This window comes from Podarcis tiliguerta, assembly GCF_965153285.1.
Source record: "Podarcis tiliguerta genome assembly, chromosome: 12".
Taxonomy (NCBI): Eukaryota; Metazoa; Chordata; class Lepidosauria; order Squamata; family Lacertidae; genus Podarcis; species Podarcis tiliguerta.
In genome coordinates this window covers 40,463,868-40,483,834 of record NC_139545.1, presented here as the reverse complement: position 1 = coordinate 40,483,834, position 19,967 = coordinate 40,463,868, and the positions used below count along the sequence as shown (strand labels likewise).

General features: G+C 43.2%; 1 protein-coding gene across 6 annotated transcripts in view; it reads right to left on the bottom strand.

Annotated features, from left to right (window-relative positions):
* JCAD (junctional cadherin 5 associated) overlaps positions 1-19,967 on the bottom strand; it is a 67,532-nt gene that overhangs the window by 10,275 nt on the left and 37,290 nt on the right. For 5 of the 6 annotated variants that reach the window (XM_083406078.1, XM_083406079.1, XM_083406080.1 and 2 more), the window contains one exon: positions 3,044-3,401. In XM_083406078.1, coding sequence (XP_083262204.1) covers positions 3,044-3,342 — 299 coding nt within the window. In that variant the 5' untranslated portion in view covers positions 3,343-3,401. Of the gene's footprint in view, positions 1-3,043; positions 3,402-18,240; positions 18,470-19,967 lie in introns of those variants that run through there. The other variant, XM_083406082.1, reaches the window with a different exon arrangement.

Sequence of the window (19,967 nt, the reverse complement as noted above, 5' to 3'; positions counted from 1 at the left end):
AACTGAGATAATATATATTTTCATCAGAAAGATTAAATGAAATCATCTGGGCAAAATGTTCAGGATGGAAAATTACATCCTTCCAGGGGCCAGAAATGAGAGCACGATCATGTCAACAACGTACAAGATTAGTCCAAGCTATATAAATAAAATCACACCATGAACAAGAATGCTTAGTATGGTTTGGATTAGAGCCAGGATCTCTCACTTCAATGAAGTGTGCAATTGACCACCATCAGCATTTTGAAATTATCACATTTGTGTCAATTTCATTAAAGGTCAGAGGATGTTCTAATACAGTCCATCAAAAGGTGTAGAAAGTGTGTTTTTATGACCTGCTAAATAATACTCTAAGACTGGAGAGCTCTATCCATGGAAGCAAGAAGGTCAAACAAAGAGAGGAATGATTAATACAAGATGCATTTGTTACATTAGTTATTCTGCCTTTCCTCAGTTGAGCTCAAGGTGGCACACAGAGAATTCTCAGGTGTTCTAGTCCAACTGCTGACTGGATCCTCATGTGCCTTCAGGTCATTCTGTATCTTAAGGTTTTGTATAAATTAAAAAAATGTCCAGCAGCACCTTAGAGATCAACTAAGTTTGTTCTGGGTATAAGCTTTCGTGTGCATGCACACTTCTTCAGATACCAGACGGACTTCCATTTCATGCAACTCAATGTGGTGCCTTCCATGATTCTAGATTCAGGTAGGTAGTCGTGTTGGTCTAACGCAATTGAAATATAATAAAAAATTAAAAATTGTCCAGTACCACCTTAGAGACCAGCGAAGTTTGTTCAGGGTATAAGTATCTGAAGAAGTGTGCATGCACACAAAAGCTTATACCCAGAACAAACTTAGTTGATCTCTAAGGTGGAACTGGACAATTTTTTTATTTATTTTGACTGCGTCAGACCAACACAGGTACCTACCTGAATCTTAAGGTTTTGTATACAACGTGGGAAGCTAAGTCAGAACACTGGTCCATCCATCTAGCTCAGCACTGTCTACAACGAGTGGCAATGGCTCTCTCCCAGGCCCACATGGACTTGCCAGGATTGAACTCAGGACCTTCTGTGTGCAAGGCAGATGCTCTACTAGTGAGCTAAGAATAAAAAAAGAGCCTGCTGGATCAAGTCCATCTAGTCCAGCATCCTTTTCAACCAGATGCCTATGGGAAACCCACAAGCAGGAATTGAGCACTCTCTTCTCCTGTGGTTTCCATGATCTGGTAATCGGAGGCATTACTGCCTCTAGTGATGAAGGTGAAGCACAGCCATCACGACTAGCAGCAATCAAGAGCCATCTCCTCCAATTTGTCCAATCCCCTTTTTTAAAGCCATCGCTGCCTCCGGTGGAAGTGAGTGCCATAGTTTAACTACGCACTGCAGCCTTTCCCCAGAATGACAACAGAGACGGAAGACTTGAAAACGAGCTCTACCTATCTTGAGCTGTCATTCTTTTTGCATCGAGATCATTTTGCACAAACTGCTTTCCACATTAAAAGAAAGAAAGAAAAAAAGGATGGAAAACACTGCACTGAAACCTAGAGATGGGTTCCATTTACTTAACCAGGATCGAAACACTTTTAAAGTCCTGCATTAGCAGAAGGAGTGACAGTGGGGTGGGGGAGAGAGAAAGCATTTGTTCCGGAGTGCTCGTTTCCATTTTTGTCTGAGCACAACCTGTATTTTCAGCATTTGTCCCTTAAAATAATCTCTGCCTTTCCTTTTGTTCAAAATTTTGTCGCTGGCAGACGGCTGCCAAAGCGGAGTTGCTATGTGTCCACCGCCAAACACAAACACACACACACACCCCGCTTCCAGGACGATTTGTCCCAGTTCAAAAGTGCATGGACAGTCGGCTGCAAGGAAGCGCAACTGCAGTGGCACCATTTTCTGAAGTGGTGACAAAGTTATCCACAGGGTGCAGTTAAGTTTCACGAGACCTTCTGCAAATGCTCCTGAGAAAAGACGACCCTCTTTGGACAGAACACACACAGCTGACTTCACTGGTATGAAACTAATTTAAAAGGAACATCTGCATCCTAAAAGGGGGCAACATATAAAGGCTGAGTTTGGGTTGAATCTACCTGTACACCTGTACTAAGGTAAAATATGTACTGAGAAAAAGATACCCAGAGTGGCTGGGACAACCCAGTCAGATGGGTGGGGCACAAATATTATTATTATTATTAGTAGTAGTAGTAGTAGTAGTAGTAATAATAATAATAATAAGGGTTTCTTTCTTTACTTCAATATGGGTCCCCAAGCAATTTTTCTCTCTCTTATCTACCCATTATACTCCTGTCACATTTTTTTAAAGCTCACTATGCAAAATGCACTAACTGATTAATGGCATTGATCAAGTATTAATTTAAAAGAGGAACCTCTGAAGATGATTCAGATACTTCAGCTGGCGCAGAATTCAGCGGCCAGGTTGCTCATGGTAGAAAGACGGTCTGAGCACACAACACCAATCCTGGCCTGACCGCACTGGTTGCTTTGCATACAGAAGATCCCAGGATTCAACCCCCTGCATTACAGGTAAGGATGGGGGTGTCTTCTGCCTGCAACCCATGGAGAGCATCTGCCAATCAGTTTAGACGATACTGAGCTTGATGGACCAATGGAATAAGACAGCTGTTCATACCATCCTACATTCCTCAGTTCTTATTTCCCCCTGTCCTCCAAGCTTTTGACAAGCCAACTCAAGAAAATCCAATCTCCGACTGGACATCCACTGCATCACAATCTTACTGAGATACTCACTTAGAACCACCAACCGCATAATAAGCAAAGAAACTCACTTATTTAGAGATGCTTTGGATCTTTCCAAAGTCTCTCTGTGTCCTGTTCTGATTAAGGGCTAGACACAAAGAGGGTATTATTAGCAAAAACAACCACTGGTTGTCAAGGCTGGAGGTGGTCACAAGCAGAACAAATTAATAGTTGCTCTTAACATAATCAAGGCTGTTGAAAAGCTAAACTGAGACTTTGGCTTGGATTTGCACATGTCTAAGAAAATCTTGGAAGTGGGGATCTTACCGTCCTTCTGAAGCATGAGTATTAGCCAAACTTGAGAAGTCTTTATGGTAACTGGGACCCAGTTGCCTCCCTTGGATGTCATGCCTAGCTTCATTGTCATTCAGGTAGCTTTTAGCTACTGTCTTCTTGCTGCCAACACTGGCTCCAGAGTTTGTCGGGAACCCATTCACAGTTCTATGACCAACTCTCCTATCTGTGCTCTCTTGCGGGAATCCATCAGTTCTGTTCTCAAATGAATTGGTGGGGGCTTTAGATAATTTGTATCCATGAGAAATCAGGAGATCTTCTACGCTGAACATGTTGCACTGGCTTCATTCACCTTGGTACCCCTGGAAGTTCTCTCGAACTGGGCCCATCACTAAAAAAAAGAGAACGCAAAGGACTTGTGTGAGTATAGAAAGGCATATTGGTCCAACTCCAAAGCAGACAACCAGCCCCAGTTTATATATACAGTGGTGCCCCGCAAGACGAATGCCTCGCAAGATGGAAAACCCGCTAGACGAAAGGGTTTTCCGTTTTTCAATGCGCTTCGCAGGACGAATTTCTCTATGGGCATGCTTCGCAAGACGAAAATGTCTTGCGATTCTTGCTATTTTTTTTCGCTCCCCACCCCCTTTTTCTAAGGCACTAAGCTGCTAATAGCCTTTTAGCAGCTAATCCGCTAATCCCTTAAGCCTTTAATAGCCGCTAATAGCCGCTAATCCGCTAATAGGGTTGCTTCACAAGACGAAAAAAACGCAAGACGAAGAGACTTGCGGAATGGATTCTTTTCGTCTTGCGAGGCACCACTGTACATATATAAAAGATCTAACTGCATGCAGAGAGATTTCATTAAATCGCCATAAAATCTATAATAATTTATAGAATTCTGTTAACATAAAGTGTGCTTTACCATCTTTATTTGGTTACTTCTTGCAATCTCCATGCAAGGTACGCTGCTACTGTTACATACTTAGGGAATTGAGGCTGAGTGCCAGTGAATTGTGATCCCTGAATTTCTATTACTTGTCGACCAAGTCTATGACTGAGGTGGGATTTTAACCCAGAGCATCTGGAAAGGTCTTTCATGGCAAAGAGATAAAAGTTGTCTTGAATGGTCTTGGACTAGTATAAAAGGCTGAGATTTAATACATTTTGTAGCTCTTCCTCATGCATAATGTAAGAACACTGGTAGCACATTTCAAAGGCAAAAGTCCAGCAATGATACACTTGAATAACTCAAGAGTCGACCACATCAAATGCCTCTGCTAGCATGACCAACTTGAAGGTCCATGCATAAGTCATGTGTCTTTCCTGGCTGCATGTGGATGGGTCTACCCACTTGTTTTGCTGTACTGTTTCCTGAATCTTCTGCAGCTCTGGGGAGAAAATTACTAAATGCCTAGATGCCCACCCAAACTTCATAGACACCCAGATGCATAGCATTTCTCGGCCCTGGTAAAAGCCAACCATACAAAAAGAAAAAGGAAAGACAGGACTTTGGAAATTCAAAGACCACAAAGCCAACTCCAATGTTACTTTCCCCACAGCTGCTTTCTAAAAGGAGATTTACGTGTGCATGGGCATCCCTTAGCTCCTGCACGTAGAAATGAAACGTCCTTTGCAAAAAGTTGCCATTGCGGCAATGCCAGACACCTGGTAAGCTTTGCCGAGAGCAGGGGTAGCCAACCTAAGGCCCATGGGCCGGATGCGGCCCAATTGCCTTCTCAATCCAGCCCTTGGATGGTCCGGGAATCAGTGTGTTTTTACATGAGTAGAATGTGTGCTTTTATTTAAATGCATCTCTGGGTTATTTGTGGGGCCTGTCTGGTGTTTTGACATGAGTAGAATGTGTGCCTTTATTTAAAATGCATCTCTGGGTTATATGTGGGGCATAGGAATTCGTTCATTTCCCCCAAAAAATATAGTCTGGCCCCCCACATGGTCTGAGGGACGGTGGACTGGCCCATGGCTGAAAAAGGTTGCTAACCCCTGGCCTAGAGAGTCTGATCTATGATGGCCATTTCACCATGCTGGACATCACAGACATTTGGTGATAGATATGCATCCTAAAGGGAAAAACGTATGTGGGGAATGAGGACAAAACTGCAAAGATTAACATCTCCTTCATGTCTGAATTCACAGGTGTTTTACACAGCCTTTGCTGGCTAAAGCTGTTGGGAATTGCAGTCCATAACATCTGGAGGGAACCAGGTTGGCAAAGACTGGTCTAACACTTACTTTCATCACACAAGGTTTATTGTACAGTGGATTTAAACACACACAAATGCAGAATCAACTTTTGTGGTTTAATGGCATGAACATCTTTACTTTGAAAAGGATCATTCCCACCATCGAGTCGAGTGTTTCCAAAACCTGGGTCTCCAGCTGCTTTTGGACTGCAATTCCCATCATCCCTGACCACTGGTCTTGCTAGCTAGGGATGATGGGAATTGTAGTCCAAAAACAGCTGGAGACCCAAGTTTGGGAAGTACTAATCTAATCCAGAGGCAGGAAGCCATCTTCATTCCAAGGGCCACATTCCTTTCTGGGCAACCTTTGTGGGGCCATATGTCAGAACAGCGTGGGGCCAGAGACAGAAGTACGTGGAGAAACAAATGGAAAACTCCACTCTTTTCACATTAGGGTACTTTCGACACTCCCTTCTCTGTACTCCATCCAGGCAAAGAAGATGCGTTATTTGAATTCAAGAATATGTGCCAGCCAAGCAAAAATATCCGAGGAGGCTGTAAAACAGGGACTGTCCAGCAGGCAGCCTGGAGAGAGGGGCTATGGCTAAGGAGAGGCCTGAGGACCAGCTAGAGAGACCTGGAGGGATAAGCTGAACTAGTCTAAGTAGTCCTCGGAGGCACAGCTGAAGTTTGAAAGCAGCCAAATCCACACAGGAGCGAGTCATTGTCAGTTGTGGCAGACACTGCAAATGCAAGGAGTCCCATTCCTGAAGGGAGGTGGCAAAGAGAAGGAAGAACTGCCAATTCTGGAGCAGTCTTCTAACAGATGGGGAGGTTGGTTCAGGGCAACTTGCAATTATTTCTCCATCCCTAATTGTTTTTTCAAGCATAAACACCTGGGACTGTGCAAGGAACTCATAAGTACAGAACATGGACGAACAGCTGGCTGCTAGAACAATTCGCCCTCCAAGAGGGAGATCCACTTTGAGCACCGTGAAACAACAGCATGGTGTTGACAGGTCACAGGTGCAAGGAAGAAATGTGCTTTTCCTGGTGGTATATAAATTAACAGGAATGGTTGTGTGTGCAGTGTCCATTTTCCGGCCATTGACACACTGTTGCCTGGGCAGAAAATAGGATCTAAGAAGCTCTTGAGAGACCCCAAGAATTGGCAGTGGAAGTAAATCATTAGCGGCAAAATTGCAAGGTGATGAAAACCATCCCAGGATAACTATGCAGACTTTCAAGAAACCTGGCTAGCTAGCTGTGAAGGGTGATAAACAAATACTGTTTGAAAGACACAAACTACTCCAAGATAGTCTCTTTGGGAGCAGGATTCTCATCTTGGAAGTTGGAAATGGTACCTTGGGTTTCATATTGCCAAGGGGAAAGAGGTTACCCCAGTGTGAAGAACAGACCCAAACTTGAGCTGTAAATCTAAACTTAAGAACTGATGTAGTAAAGCAGGTAAATCTCACTTCTGCCCCTAATTCAGTAGATGACCTTAGGCAAACCATTCTCTCTCAGCCTCCCCACCTGCAGCATAGGGACCCACTTTATAGGGATACTGTGAGGATAATTACGCAAAGCACCATGATTAGTGCTGTATAAATAAGTATAGCATCACCATCATTTTTGCAGCTCACCACAAGAAACCATTGGGAACTGCAGTTCAGTGGGAATGCAGAGATTTCTCTGTTAGATACCTTAAACTCCCTGAATTATGATCCCCAGGATTCTTAGGGAAGGGATGGAACCAAGGATATGTGAAGGTTTATGTTGGAAATAGAGAACTGAAATATGTGCTGAAATGGAATTCAATGAGAAGGGCTACAGAAGTTCCCAACTTAATCATGGGCAAATCTGGGTACAGCTAGGAAAGACTCACTGCCTAAACCCCTGGAGAGCTGCTGCCAGTCAGTGCAGACAATATGGAGATAGATGGACTAATGGGCTGCGTCAGCATAACTCTGAACTTACATTTGCACACAAGAAAAACAGAGACAGCAGAAAAGGAAGTAAGAACTTTATTTTTAAAATGCCATTCTTTGTGTTAGGTTCTGAAATAACAAAAATACAACGAGGACAATTATGATGATTACATTTGTTAGTCATTTATCTTGCTCAAGGCTACCCAAAATGACTTACAACCAATAAGATCACTTGCAGTCTTATAATCTGCTATGTGTTTTGTAATTAAGCTTGGCAGGCATGTTATTTGCTTTCATTGTCCTCTCTCTCTCCACCCCACTCTGTCTCTTTTTCCATAGAGTAGAACTATATGGAAACTAAATATTATACAATGTCCCTGTACACCCCCCCCCCTTCCCTAAGCCATAGTTTGTATGAGCACTACAAGTAAACTGTGGCCATTGTATCAGATATTCCACCTTTTATTCCCTCCCTACTCCCCCAGATTGGTTATATTGATCCCAAATCTAGCTACATCATTTACAAATAAATATAATTGCATCATGGATCTCTATATTATACAGCAAGCTGGTTCTGGCTCATACTGCTATGTAGCCATTCTCTAAACATGGAAGGTACATGGGAAAGATCCCTCAGTGAAGGTGTTGCCTCACTCAACACACATTCACAAACCCAATAGCAGGGACAGTATGAGTGTGTGCTAATACCTGGCTGAATTCCTACTCTGGTCTGAAATGCCAAAGCCGCAGGGGGGTGATTACAGTATCAGTACTTTTAGATGTGTATTGCTGGCTTTGGAAGTTCATGAAATGAAAAAACAAGCCCTGTCAAAAATGTCTTTCTCCCCCAGCCTGCCCCAGTGGAGCTCTGTAGTTCTAAACACTGTGGAATTAAGCCTGAACATGAGATGAGAAACACACAAATACACAGGATAAGAAACAATGAAACAAGTAACAGGCAACCCAGACTCATGCATTTCTGATCTGATTCCCAAGTCCATCTGGCTAGACTTCAATCTCTTAAATATTTGCAGAACTCTGTATTGGCACAAGAACTCTTGTCTTGCACATGCCCAACAGGTCCTTTGTGCTCCAGAAAATGATATTCAAAGTGTTAAACAGGAAACTTGTTCATCGCTTCCCAAATGACACGGAAAGGCAACTCGTTTGCAGCTCTCCAAATGATGGTGAAACAAAAGGACTGTTTGGACTGTGTCAAAGCTACGAGAGAAGATAATCTTTTTGAACAGTGGACTGTTTGCTAATGGTCAGTGGACTTTTCTAGAGCCAGCTGCAGATGTTCTGCTCAATCGCTTTTGCTAGCCAGAAAGCGTTGCTCGAGTAAGTATTTATGGCAGGAGGTAATTTTTGTGGCACACCACATACATACGGGTGGAGGCTAGAAGAGTTGGAATGTTTCTCTGGCAAGGGAGATATGAGCTAGCGGGAAGGAACCATACACATTATGCTTTGCTTCTGGAGAACTGAACTGATGCTGCATTCAAGATTAGTACCATCAGTCTGCTTGCCTGCCTGCTCTCCTACTCAACCTGTATTTTTGAAAACAAGCAGCTATCACAAAAATGTCCACAATCACCGCCACTGTCTCTTCAAACAGAAATAAATCTGATGTCCCTAAAACTTCCTACAGTTTACAGAAGCAGGGAGCAGCACATGGAAACAATGTTGTCCTCCTGATCTCATTTGCCCCCTTTATACCATTTGACATAGATTCCCTACCCTCAAATGGTGTGATTTTGTTTATTTTTTTGAAAGTGTTTTCTGCAGCATCTCTTCATAACCATGATGGATTTATCTTGGCCCATGTGCACGTCATTCTGCTGTATTCATTGTTCTGCAATGCTTCCCCAGTGTATAACACAGCAAAAGTGGGGCAAAAATAAACAAAACCCCTAATTTTTGTGGTATGAAAAATTACAGGATTTCAACATGAAGCTATGGGACATGCAATGTTTAGGAATAAGCCGTATGCCTGCCCCAAAATCTTTATAAACACAAACTGTATTGAAAGCAGGATTGCCTTGATACCATCCTGTGAGAAATTGGGCTTTTTAATTAATTTTTAATTTGCAAATTTAACAAAGAAAAAGAAGACCATATAAAAAGGATGCAGTAACTGTCAGTACATCCATTAAATATATCAATTAATGTAAGGCCTCCAAATGTCCACATAGATATCCACATGAAATTGATGTCTATAGGAAATAACGTTCACATGTAGCCGGGGCTATGAGATCCTCAGATCATTGTATGACAGGAGATATTTATCCTTCCAGGCTCAAAATCTCCTAGCAACTTTAAGGGCTTTTGGTGTCCTGCTGCTAATCCCCATTTTATAGGAATGACATTTCAAAGTACATGAACATCTGTAAACCTTTAGGATTTCGCCAATACACAATTGATACGGATGAGTTCAGACCAAAAAGAATATGTCACTGGACAAGCCCACATCATATGCCTCAAAGAGGCATTTTCAGTTTTACACCTCCCAATATACCCAAAACATTTAATTTTGCTGGACCAATCTCAAATCTAAAGGGACACTCCATACAAATTATAAAGCCGCTTTCCATTGTTTAAGCTGTACTAAACATTCTAACTCCCTATTCTGCACCTCTCTTAAGGTCTTGAAATTCTACCTTACAAAGATCCTTTAAGCCTTTATTGACAGCAGTTATGGGGTTAGCTTTCTGTAACACATATAACTGCCCCCAAACCTCATGGGTGCAAATCATCATGAATGCACATTAAAAAGGACATATGGAGGGGCTGATAATTATAATCTCAAGCAGGCAACGTAGTGCGCATTAAAAGCAAATGCCCACTGAGCAGCAAACAAAGCAAGAAAACGAACAGTGTGGACCCCCGGTCTTTCCCATCAGAAACTGGCTGAGATTGAACGTGCAGCCTTTCTAATCTGATGCAAGAGTTAAAAAGGCTGGGAAAACATTGTACCTTCCTGGGGCTCCTTTGTTTTGTTTGCCAATGACATCACAGATTTCGGAGCCGATTTCGCTTCCTCAGGATGCTGGCTATCTCCCCAGAGTTTCCGACTTGTCAAACTTTAAGCCAGAGCAGTTTTGTGGAAACATGAGCCAGACCCTCTTTAGCTATCTCCAAGCTACACTGGACATGCTTATATTTTAAAAAGGACTTCCTCATCCAGCCGTTGCAGAAAAGAGAGGAAGCAATGAGATCACCCTCATCCTACTGATTTTTCCTCCTTCTCCTGCAACTCACTAAGATGACTTGTTTCAAAGAGGAGGAATCACTCTCATGCCTTCCCCCGGATTAAGGCCATAATGAGGGCTAACAGGAATGTCACTTGATGCAGAAGTGCTACAGGCAGGCACTCGGCTCAGGCCATTCTCCTAAGTTCCCATCTCTCTAATAAGTGAGCAAAAAGGAAAAAAAAAGATGCCTGGAGGGGAATGTCAAAGAAAACAACAGTGCCAAATTTCCTTGCCTGCCTGTTCTTCTCAACACATTGCTGTTTCTCTCAAGGCGGTTTTTGCACAACAAAAAATGTCTGAACATTTATTATCTGAATCAAGCCTGGTGGGGAACCTGTAGCCCAGGCATAGGCAAACTCGGCCCTCCAGATGTTTTGGGACTACAACTCCCATCATCCCTAGGTAACAGGACCAGTGGTCAGGGATGATGGAAATTGTAGTCTCAAAACATCTGGAGGGTCGAGTTTGCCTATGTCTGCTGTTAGCCCACCAGACAGTGATGGACTCCAGGTTCCACTACCCCCGACCACTGGCTATGCTGGCTGGGCTGATGGGAGCTGGGAGTTCAGCAATGTCTGTAAAGCCAAACATTCACACAATCTAAATGGAAGTCACTAATCCACAGAAGAGATTTCAGGGGGAAGGGGACAATGTGTAACACATATCTATACAAAAATATTTAGTACAGTGGTACCTCAGGTTACATACGCTTCAGGTTACAGATGTTTCAGGTTACAGACTCCGCTAACCCAGAAATAGTACCTCGGGTTAAGAACTTTGCTTCAGGATGAGAACAGAAATTGCACAGTGGCGCAGCGACAGCAGCAGGAGGCCCCATTAGCTAAAGTGGTACCTCAGGTTAAGAACAGTTTCAGGCTAAGAATGGACCTCCAGAACGAATTAAGTTCTTAACCCGAGGTATCACTGTATTGTGTACACATACAGAAGCAACAACAGACATCAGTATGTTGTCAGGGACAAGAGCAGAGATGTTAGGGTAGATGGTGGGTGCTCCTGGGTGGTGTTCTTCCGACCCACAATGCTAAGAAGAATGGAATTGCCTATATTTTGAGAACTGAAAGAGCACAGCCTTTATAATTTGGCATTTTGAGACCCTCAGCTTTTACTTTAGAAAAAAAAATGGCCCAAATCCAGGTAAAAGTTAGTCATATTTGTCTCAATATGACAAGTTAGCAGTGACTAATTGCAGTCTCATCATCAATGAAACTTCAGCATGACTTTTTTATTATTATTTAATGGATTTTGTCTACCTGGACATGGTGCCTCATCTTTTACTTTCCTCCATGCATACACACACTTCCCCCATTGTGTGTAAAGCGACACACAAGAGAGTATGAAGATGACAACCTGTATAATGCCCCTTGGCAGAAGACGTAGGAGGTGGTAATCTATTTAACATAAGTTTTGGTTTAAAGGAAACTTCAAAAGAATGCTTTAAAGAGTCATATATGCCACCCTGGACTCCTTTGGAAGGGCTGTATATAAATTTAATAAATAAATAAAATTACATATTGTTTATGGACTTAATTTTTTTTTTCTGAGAAAAGACAAACAAAACAAATGTGCTTCTACTTTCCAGAATGATAGAACAACACTTTTAATTTATTAGGCACCACCCGCGGATGTTCCTTGCTGATGTGCCCCTGGAGTTGCATAAATAACTGAAAATATAATAAAAACAATGCAACATCTATCCCCCAAGCCCCGCCCTCTCGTTTTTCACGGATAACAAAAATATTATTTAAAGGATGGGGGTGGAGGAGAAGACGTGGGAGAAAAACAAAACACACATTCAATTGTGGCCAGAAGTACAATTTAACAACAAAAGGAACACAGTTTGAGGTGGGGGGGGGGGTCCTCCTTAAAGAAAAAGCCAAAAAGCCATGGCCTATGGTTGTTACAATGATGAATGATGTGCTACACACACTCACACACACACACACAGAGAGAGAGAGAGAGAGTGTAACTAACTAGCACAGTCAGATGAAGTCAACCTGAGGTGAACAGTGGATTCTTGAGTAGATGGGTGGTGCTGAATCACAGATAGCCATCAGGACACAGCCCTGGCAGAGACCAGCTCGCAGCTGCCAAGATAACTACTGAAGCTCCTTTGATGGCGATAAAGAAAGCACATCAGTCTCCAACATTACAGAACATGGTGTGTGTTGGGGGCGGGGCGGGGTCCCTCCATCTTTCTTTCTTTTATGCCTGGATTCCATGCTCTTTAAAACAAAAACAAAAAAACCCCACCTTCTGTACAACAGTCAATATTCAAGAACTCTCTCTTCCCAAGCACCAAATGTCTATTTAATTACATTTAACTTTTAAGTCATTTCAGCTTTTAAAGCAAAGTTTCGTTCCACAAGTTGCCCTGTGTTCCCAGAGGACTTTAACCAGTGCTTTTTTCTGGGGAGATGCAGGGGGACACATACCCCTAAACATTTTGTGAATCTAAGTTTGGCCTCATTGAGGGGCAGTATTTCAATGAGAGTAGGAAAATGAGAGTACCCCTAGGCATTTTTTAAAGAAAAAAAAGCACTGCCTATAACCATGTGTTCTATGCATGTTGAATACTAAGTAAAACTATGCCAGGTTGATTCAAAAGTAGACTTTATTGTCTGTTCGGCTCTCTTGGACATGGGCTGTCAGTTTCTCCCTTAATGTTAATTCCCAGCATCTCAAATCTCAAACATTTCTCTCTGCATTTAGAGTCTTGCAATAGTAAGCCATGCAACAGTCAAGATCCATCAGGAAGAGAGAGGAAAAACCAAGGGCTTTATCATTGGTGTGATGTAGTGGTTAGAGAGTCAGAATAGGAGCTTGGAGACCAGGATTCAAATCTCCACTCAGCCACAGAGCTCACTGGATGACTTTGAGCAAGTCTCGGTCTCTCAACCCAAGCTACCTCACAGGGTTGTTGCGAGGGTGCAATGGAGGGGGAGAAGTATGGTTGCCACCTTGAGATCCTTGGAGAAAAGATAAAGAGGAGATTTTAAAAGAAATCAAGAGTTCCTGAACTCTTTTGGAAATCCTGCAGCAGTTCTACCCAACACTGTTACTCCTCCTCTCCTTGAAATATTTCAATTCCAGCTAGCCATTGCAAGAATTCAGTAACTAAGAAACATTGCTCATTTCCTCCTCCCTCCTGATCCCTTCTCCTCTTATGCCATGTATTTTATATTGTAAGCATGAGAACAGGACTGTCATATTATTCACATTTGTAAGCCAAGCATTCCAGACACTGCAGAGATGGCACAGTTCACACAAGGAAAGTAGCGCCAACTCTTTGGCTCTGCCTCCTTGCAAAGCTGGACCTTTTCCCAGTTGTTGCATATCCAGTTCAGACATTGGCTTTATTTCATTATCTTCATAATAATCCCTGCCTTGAGTAAATGCCTGTTAAGAAAAGTAAGGCTGGTGACAGGGTTGTGTACATGTGGGTTTTTAAGAGTTTCACAAGAGTGTTGTGAACTTCACAACAGAAAGATGAGGCTTGTGTGGTGTGAACACTCATTTTGTTTTTCCTGCTGGTAAAACAGGTTTTCAAATTGCTTTTAAAACCTGCAAAAAACAGTTTGGCCATTGCTCTGCCCATTTTGGTCTCTGACATTTAGACCCCACCTTTTCCCCCAAGGAGCTCAAGGTGGCATACAGGGTTCTCTCCCTCCACATTTAATCCCCACAACAGCCTGTAAAGTAGGCTGAGAGGCAGTGACTGGCCCAAGGTCACCCCAAGAGCTTCAGGGCCAAGTGGGGATTTGAACCCTGGTCTCCCAGCTCCTAGTCTGTCACTCTAACCACTGCACCACACTGCCTCCCACCAGAATTTGTTCTTGCACAACAGAATGATCTCCCCCTCTCTATCCCCTGTGCATCCCCCTAAATCACCTTTCCCTGCACCCCTGAGGCTCATCTTTCTCGACAGCCTTCTCCTTCCTTGCCCATCCCTCCATATCATCTCATGAATTTAACCTATCAAAGTACAGGGAATGGAGCTCTTTCCCCACTCGAAGAATCAACTCAGGAAAAAACTTCAGACAGAAACGTTTTATTTCTTCTGATCCACCTCTACCAGTTCTGAAAACAAAAGAACAACAGCATCAAAATAAATTCTGCTGGTTTTTAATGACACCTAGCAGTGGACAAAGTCCTCCAAAGGACTTTGTCAAGTTTGTTCTTGGTGGTGGGGGGGGGGAGGGAGAAAAAGAGCAGGGAGGCTTAAGCAGTGCTCACTGGCATTCCAGAGAGATGTCACAGCCTCCTTTAGTTATTTGACACGGCAGAGTGTACATTTCCTCCAGGCACAACTCTTATTTCGCAGTCTTCAATGAACACGTTTGAGGTGTATGTTGGTGTGGAAATATAGTGTCAATACCTCCCATCCACCCCAAGAAAATCCACTAATCCAAATAGGCTATTCTTTCATATTGATTACAGTTGCCACCTAACTTGTAAGATCTTGGGAATTACAAGGAAGACTATATCAAACCATCCCTCTCCCCCGCCCCCCAAAAATAATCCTTCGCATGAACTGCTACAAGGTCCTAATACCTGAATTGGTCACTGAGTGAGAAGAAACGTTTTAATGAAGAATCCATCAAGGTATGACAAGCAACACGGGTTATAAAGCTTGGGCTCCACGATTAAAAGGAACACACACATCTACAACGCAAAATAGTACATTCAGTGTGGGAGTTAAGTGGGAGGGCATAAGTGAAGACACCTCTCAAGCTGTTTTTGGACTACTACTCCCATCATCCCTAGCTAGCAAGATCAGTAGTCAGGGGTGATGGGAATTGTAGTCCAAAAACAGCTAGAGACCAAAGGTTGGGAAGCAATTGTTTTAAAGAGGTTTGTTGATTGGGATACAGACAGAGACTACCCATTGAGCCAAGAGATAAAGACCCAAATGCTCTGCCTGCTTCCTTGCCCTGTCTTCTGGGACAATTTACAAGATCTTTGGGATGGCTTGGGGGAATTTTTTGTCAAGATGACTGAAATTAATGCCACAAAGCTATTGAAATGAATTTGTTTGTGACACATTTGTATCAGCAACAGAAATGATCACAGGTTTATGGTTAGAAAGTTACCAAAATACTTACTTGATGTACAGTGGTACCTCAGTTTACAAACTTAACCCGTTCCGGAAGTCTGTTCTTAAACCGAGGCGCGCTTTCCCTAATGAGCCCTCCCGCCACCGGTGCCCTTCCACCGTTCGGATTCTGTTCTTAAACCGAGGTAAAGTTCTCAAACCAAGACACTATTTCCGGTTTTGCAAAGTTTGTATACCAAATTGTTCTTAAACCGAGGTACCACTGTACTTATTTGGATGCTTACTTATGGCACACTTCAGAATGCCTTGACTAAATATACAAAACATCAACCTGGCTCTAGGCAAAGGTTGATGGACAATTTCACCATTCATTCGATTCCACCCCCCAAATGTTGGTTTCACGGCTGCCCAGCTGCTGTTGACCCATGAAAGGGCCTACTCGTTCTCGGTGGAAATGCCCTCATTAACAACATTCAGGAAGAATTTTAACAATTCTGCTCACTTGATGGCTTAAAGATAGACACTGTTCCCAGCAACCGTGAAATTATTAGCTATGAGGGTATATGACCTTTAAAAAAATATTAGATGCTCTTAATATTTTTAGATGTCCTAAATAAGTTTTCATTTTATTTTTAGCAGTATTGTTTTGCTACTTCGTTGTCTGCCGCCCTTTGGAGAGGAAGGGTGGGTCAGAAATTTAAGAAATAATAATGATGCAATATTCATCTTTTCACCTCTGTAGTGAATTCCACATGTCCCTCCAGCTGTTTATCTTGTTATTGCAGAGAGATAGCCCTGTTAAGTTGTATTTGAGGTGCGTGGATGGGGAACAGGACTGAACATGCTGACCCCCACTCCACTCCAAACCTTCATGCATTTTGCTTAACATCTGCATGTAACCTGTGTGCGTACACAACAAAAGCTGGAAAGAGCGATGTGCACACACAGATGCATGCAGATGAGCTCATTTTGCTCTGAAAGGCCGCCTATGAATATTTCAAATAAATAAAAATACATGGTCAGCTGAATGTGTGAATGTGGATAATCCTTCCACCCCAGTCACCTCTTTGTTCATCACAATGTGTGAATAGGACTATTGTTGTTTCAGGGTAACTCCATCATTCAGAGAAATTTCAGTTTACCCACAATGAAGGCCTGGCTATTTTCAGGGTCCTAGCCAAACTCTTCTCATGGGGCTCATGCCATGCCTCTATGACCAAGGGAGCAGGAACTTCAACTCATGAACTTTCAGATGTTGTTGAACCACAACTCCCATCATCCTTGTCCATTGGCTGTGCTGACTGGGGATGATGGGAATTGAAGTCAAGCAACACCTGAAGGGCCACCAGTTCCCCACCCTGATCAACTGAGAGGCGAGGCCAACTATCAGAAGCTAGGGATGATGGGAGCTGTAGTCCAACAACAGCTGGAGACTCAAGTTTGGGAAACCCTGCATTTGAATTTATACCTTGTTTTTCAGTGTAGTGAAAGGGCAGAGAATTGCTGGTTATTTAATTTGCTAGCACCAGATTTAGGACAGTGCAGGCGGTTCCTCTGCCCAGGGTACCAATGCAAGGGGGCACAAAATAATGGCATCATGTACTTGGGGGCATGCACAGAACAGAAAGTGAGAGAGGAAAGGGTGCCAAAGTTTGTCCTCGCTCAGGGCTCAGTATTACCCAAGCGCACCTCGATGTTACTTTTTGTAGCAGCTATAGTATTTTTCAGGTGTGGGAGAAGCACTTTGCCTTAGATGCTAGAATCACTTGGCTGGCCTTTGATACAAGGCAACTTGACTTAGACCAGCCCTACCATCATTGTGACAGGTGAAGAATGTGCAAGCTTGCCTTTTGAATCTTGGCTCATTCTGTACATAGAGACAAATTGCAGTAACCTATGGGATCCCCATCAGTAGGAATGAGCTGCCCCCCCCCTACACACCTTCCCAGTAACAAGAGTGGAGAGTGGTTTCTGCTCTGATCATCACAGTGCCCCAAAAGAGCAGTACCATAATGCCCCTTCCCAGCTGGAATGAAAACAAAACAAAGAGCTGCAACTACTGAAATTATGGTTGGAGTTAAACCTGATTCTCATCCCTGACAGTTCTGGTGGGAGGTGACCCCAACAAATCGCAGTCATCAAGAACAAACCCTGGATAGCGAAAACCTCAGAAAAGGGGTACAAGGTTTGCTCCATTATACAATCAAAGTGATCAACCTGTTCTGACAAGCTTCAAGCATTAACAGCTCTTTTCCGACAGCTCAAGTCACCTAGGATTTAGCTTTGTCTCCTTTCCTTTCTTTTTTATTTTTTTATTAAAAAAAAGAGCATTGGGAGAAAAAGAGGATGACCACAAGTAAAGAAAGATAAGGACTCCTGTACGAGGCTGGTCTAGTTGGGATAATTGAAATCCATGTTACTTTCCTTTCACCTGAATGGTTCAAGTTTGCATACCTTTAAGGCATGAATTTCAGGCCGTACTTTTTGCATTTCATTGTAAGCTAACGGGGCTGCATGCCATTTCTTTTCCTCTGCACCCATGAAGATATATGCTTGCCTACCGAGGACAGCACTCCATGCATCTAATAAAATGGAAACTATACCACATGCAAAAATTGTTAGGCTTGGATCAAGTTCAATTAAGCAAAGTATGCCACCCTAGTCCTCCTCCCTTCAGCTATCTGTGCTCCCTGAAAAGATCAGCCGCAACTTTTGGAAAGCCACTATGATAGAAATCAAGGTGCCAAGCCATTAGCGAGAGACTGACCTGTAAGTGTATGCTAGGCACGTGTGGATGCTGTGAACCACCAGTTGCTCCAGAAGTCAAAAACCTATGTACTTTATGCAGCCATCTTTCAGCATCTGTTATTATAATGATTACTGTTCCATTGAATTTTCTACGACGGTGCTCTCGAGACAAACTTGGCCAGGCCTCCCATGCATGTTAATAGATCCCATCAGCCTGCACAGTCATCTACAGTTAGATCCTACAGAGTTCACTGAGGCCGCTGAAGACTAGCACTTTCCTTTGTAGCTGGAAGCGAGCAAGCTTCCCCCAGCATTCCACTGCCAGGCCATGGGCCCTTGGAACAATGCACAATAGCCAGCAAGATAACCTTTTCCACGAAAGGAGTGGAAAACAACATCTGTTAAAACCCAAATACATGGCTTTGCTAAAAGGCCCAAAGGACTTTGGAGGTGCAGCTCTCGGTGAGTTGAGAGAGTTCAGAAAAGGAAAAGTTTAAACACAGCCATGATTGCATGCTGTGCTGTATTCTCCTCCATCAAACACACATGCACTCCAGCTCAAAGTTAATTAGGGTGGACTCCAGCCAAATCTGTTAACATGGAAGACTCAGGCCACATTTCACAATGAGCAGGTCACCTCTCCCAAGAACTTCAGAAACCATCACCCCGAAGATAAATATACTCTGGCCAAAATGAGGTTTGCATTTGTGCAGGTGGCTGCTTTGACACAGTCCAAAAAAAGTATTTGTTCAACGATCTCACCATAATTAAGCACAGTTTTGCAAAGATTATTTGCTTTCCTCTTCATAAAACAAGAAGTCCTTTGTTTACTCCCCCCATTGTGTTCCTTAGATCATGAGAGACAAGTCTAATTGTGTACAATACAATATACCACTGTAATCTGTCAAAAATGGAGAGAGGATAAAGTGGTGATCCTCAAATTGCTTTCGTCTCGTTGGCTACTCCGAAATAAGCAAGCAATTACGGAAGAGTGGTCTAAGGGATCAAGGCACTCTTTGCACAGTTATTTCTGGAATGTGGAGTTATTTCCTCCTCACCCACTACTGTCACTAGTAGCATGTCACATGGTATGCAAATCTAGGGGTTGATTGGCACATTGGGTGGCATGCAAATTGCATCCACTCTTGGATCAGTTTATCACAGACCACCTTGGGAGCAAATTAAGCACAGCACAACTTGTCAAAGACTAGAAGAGCTTCAGGTCCCAAGCAAGGGCCTGTGCCCTCCGGATACTGTTATATACAACTTCCACCAACCTTGACCATTGCCTTTTTTGCCTGGGTCTGATGTCCAGTTGGAGTCCAACAGCTGATGATGTGGTGTTGGGGCAGGGCTCACCTAACCGCCTGACAGCCAAGTCACTAGGGAAAAAAGGGGGCGGGTGGGCGGGCATGCTGCCCATCAGATGCTCTTACTCGTCTGTTTGCACTGCACTAACCTCCCCCTGCCCCACCACTCCATCCACTATCTGCAAATCTGCACAGTTAGCAACTGCAGGAACAGCTTTTAAGCAACAAACTAAAGGCACAGGGAGGCAAGCAAGATTGGGATCTATACCTGTGGGGCAGGGGGCTTGAACCCTTTTGCCCCCCACATTGTGGGCCTGCTCTGGATTAGTGCCCCATCTGCTTAGAATCTGCATCGTGAAGAACCTCCCACTCATTCCCATCACCAAGTCTTGGGGTGGAATGAGGTGTATCTTTCTGCACCAATTTGTCCAAGACT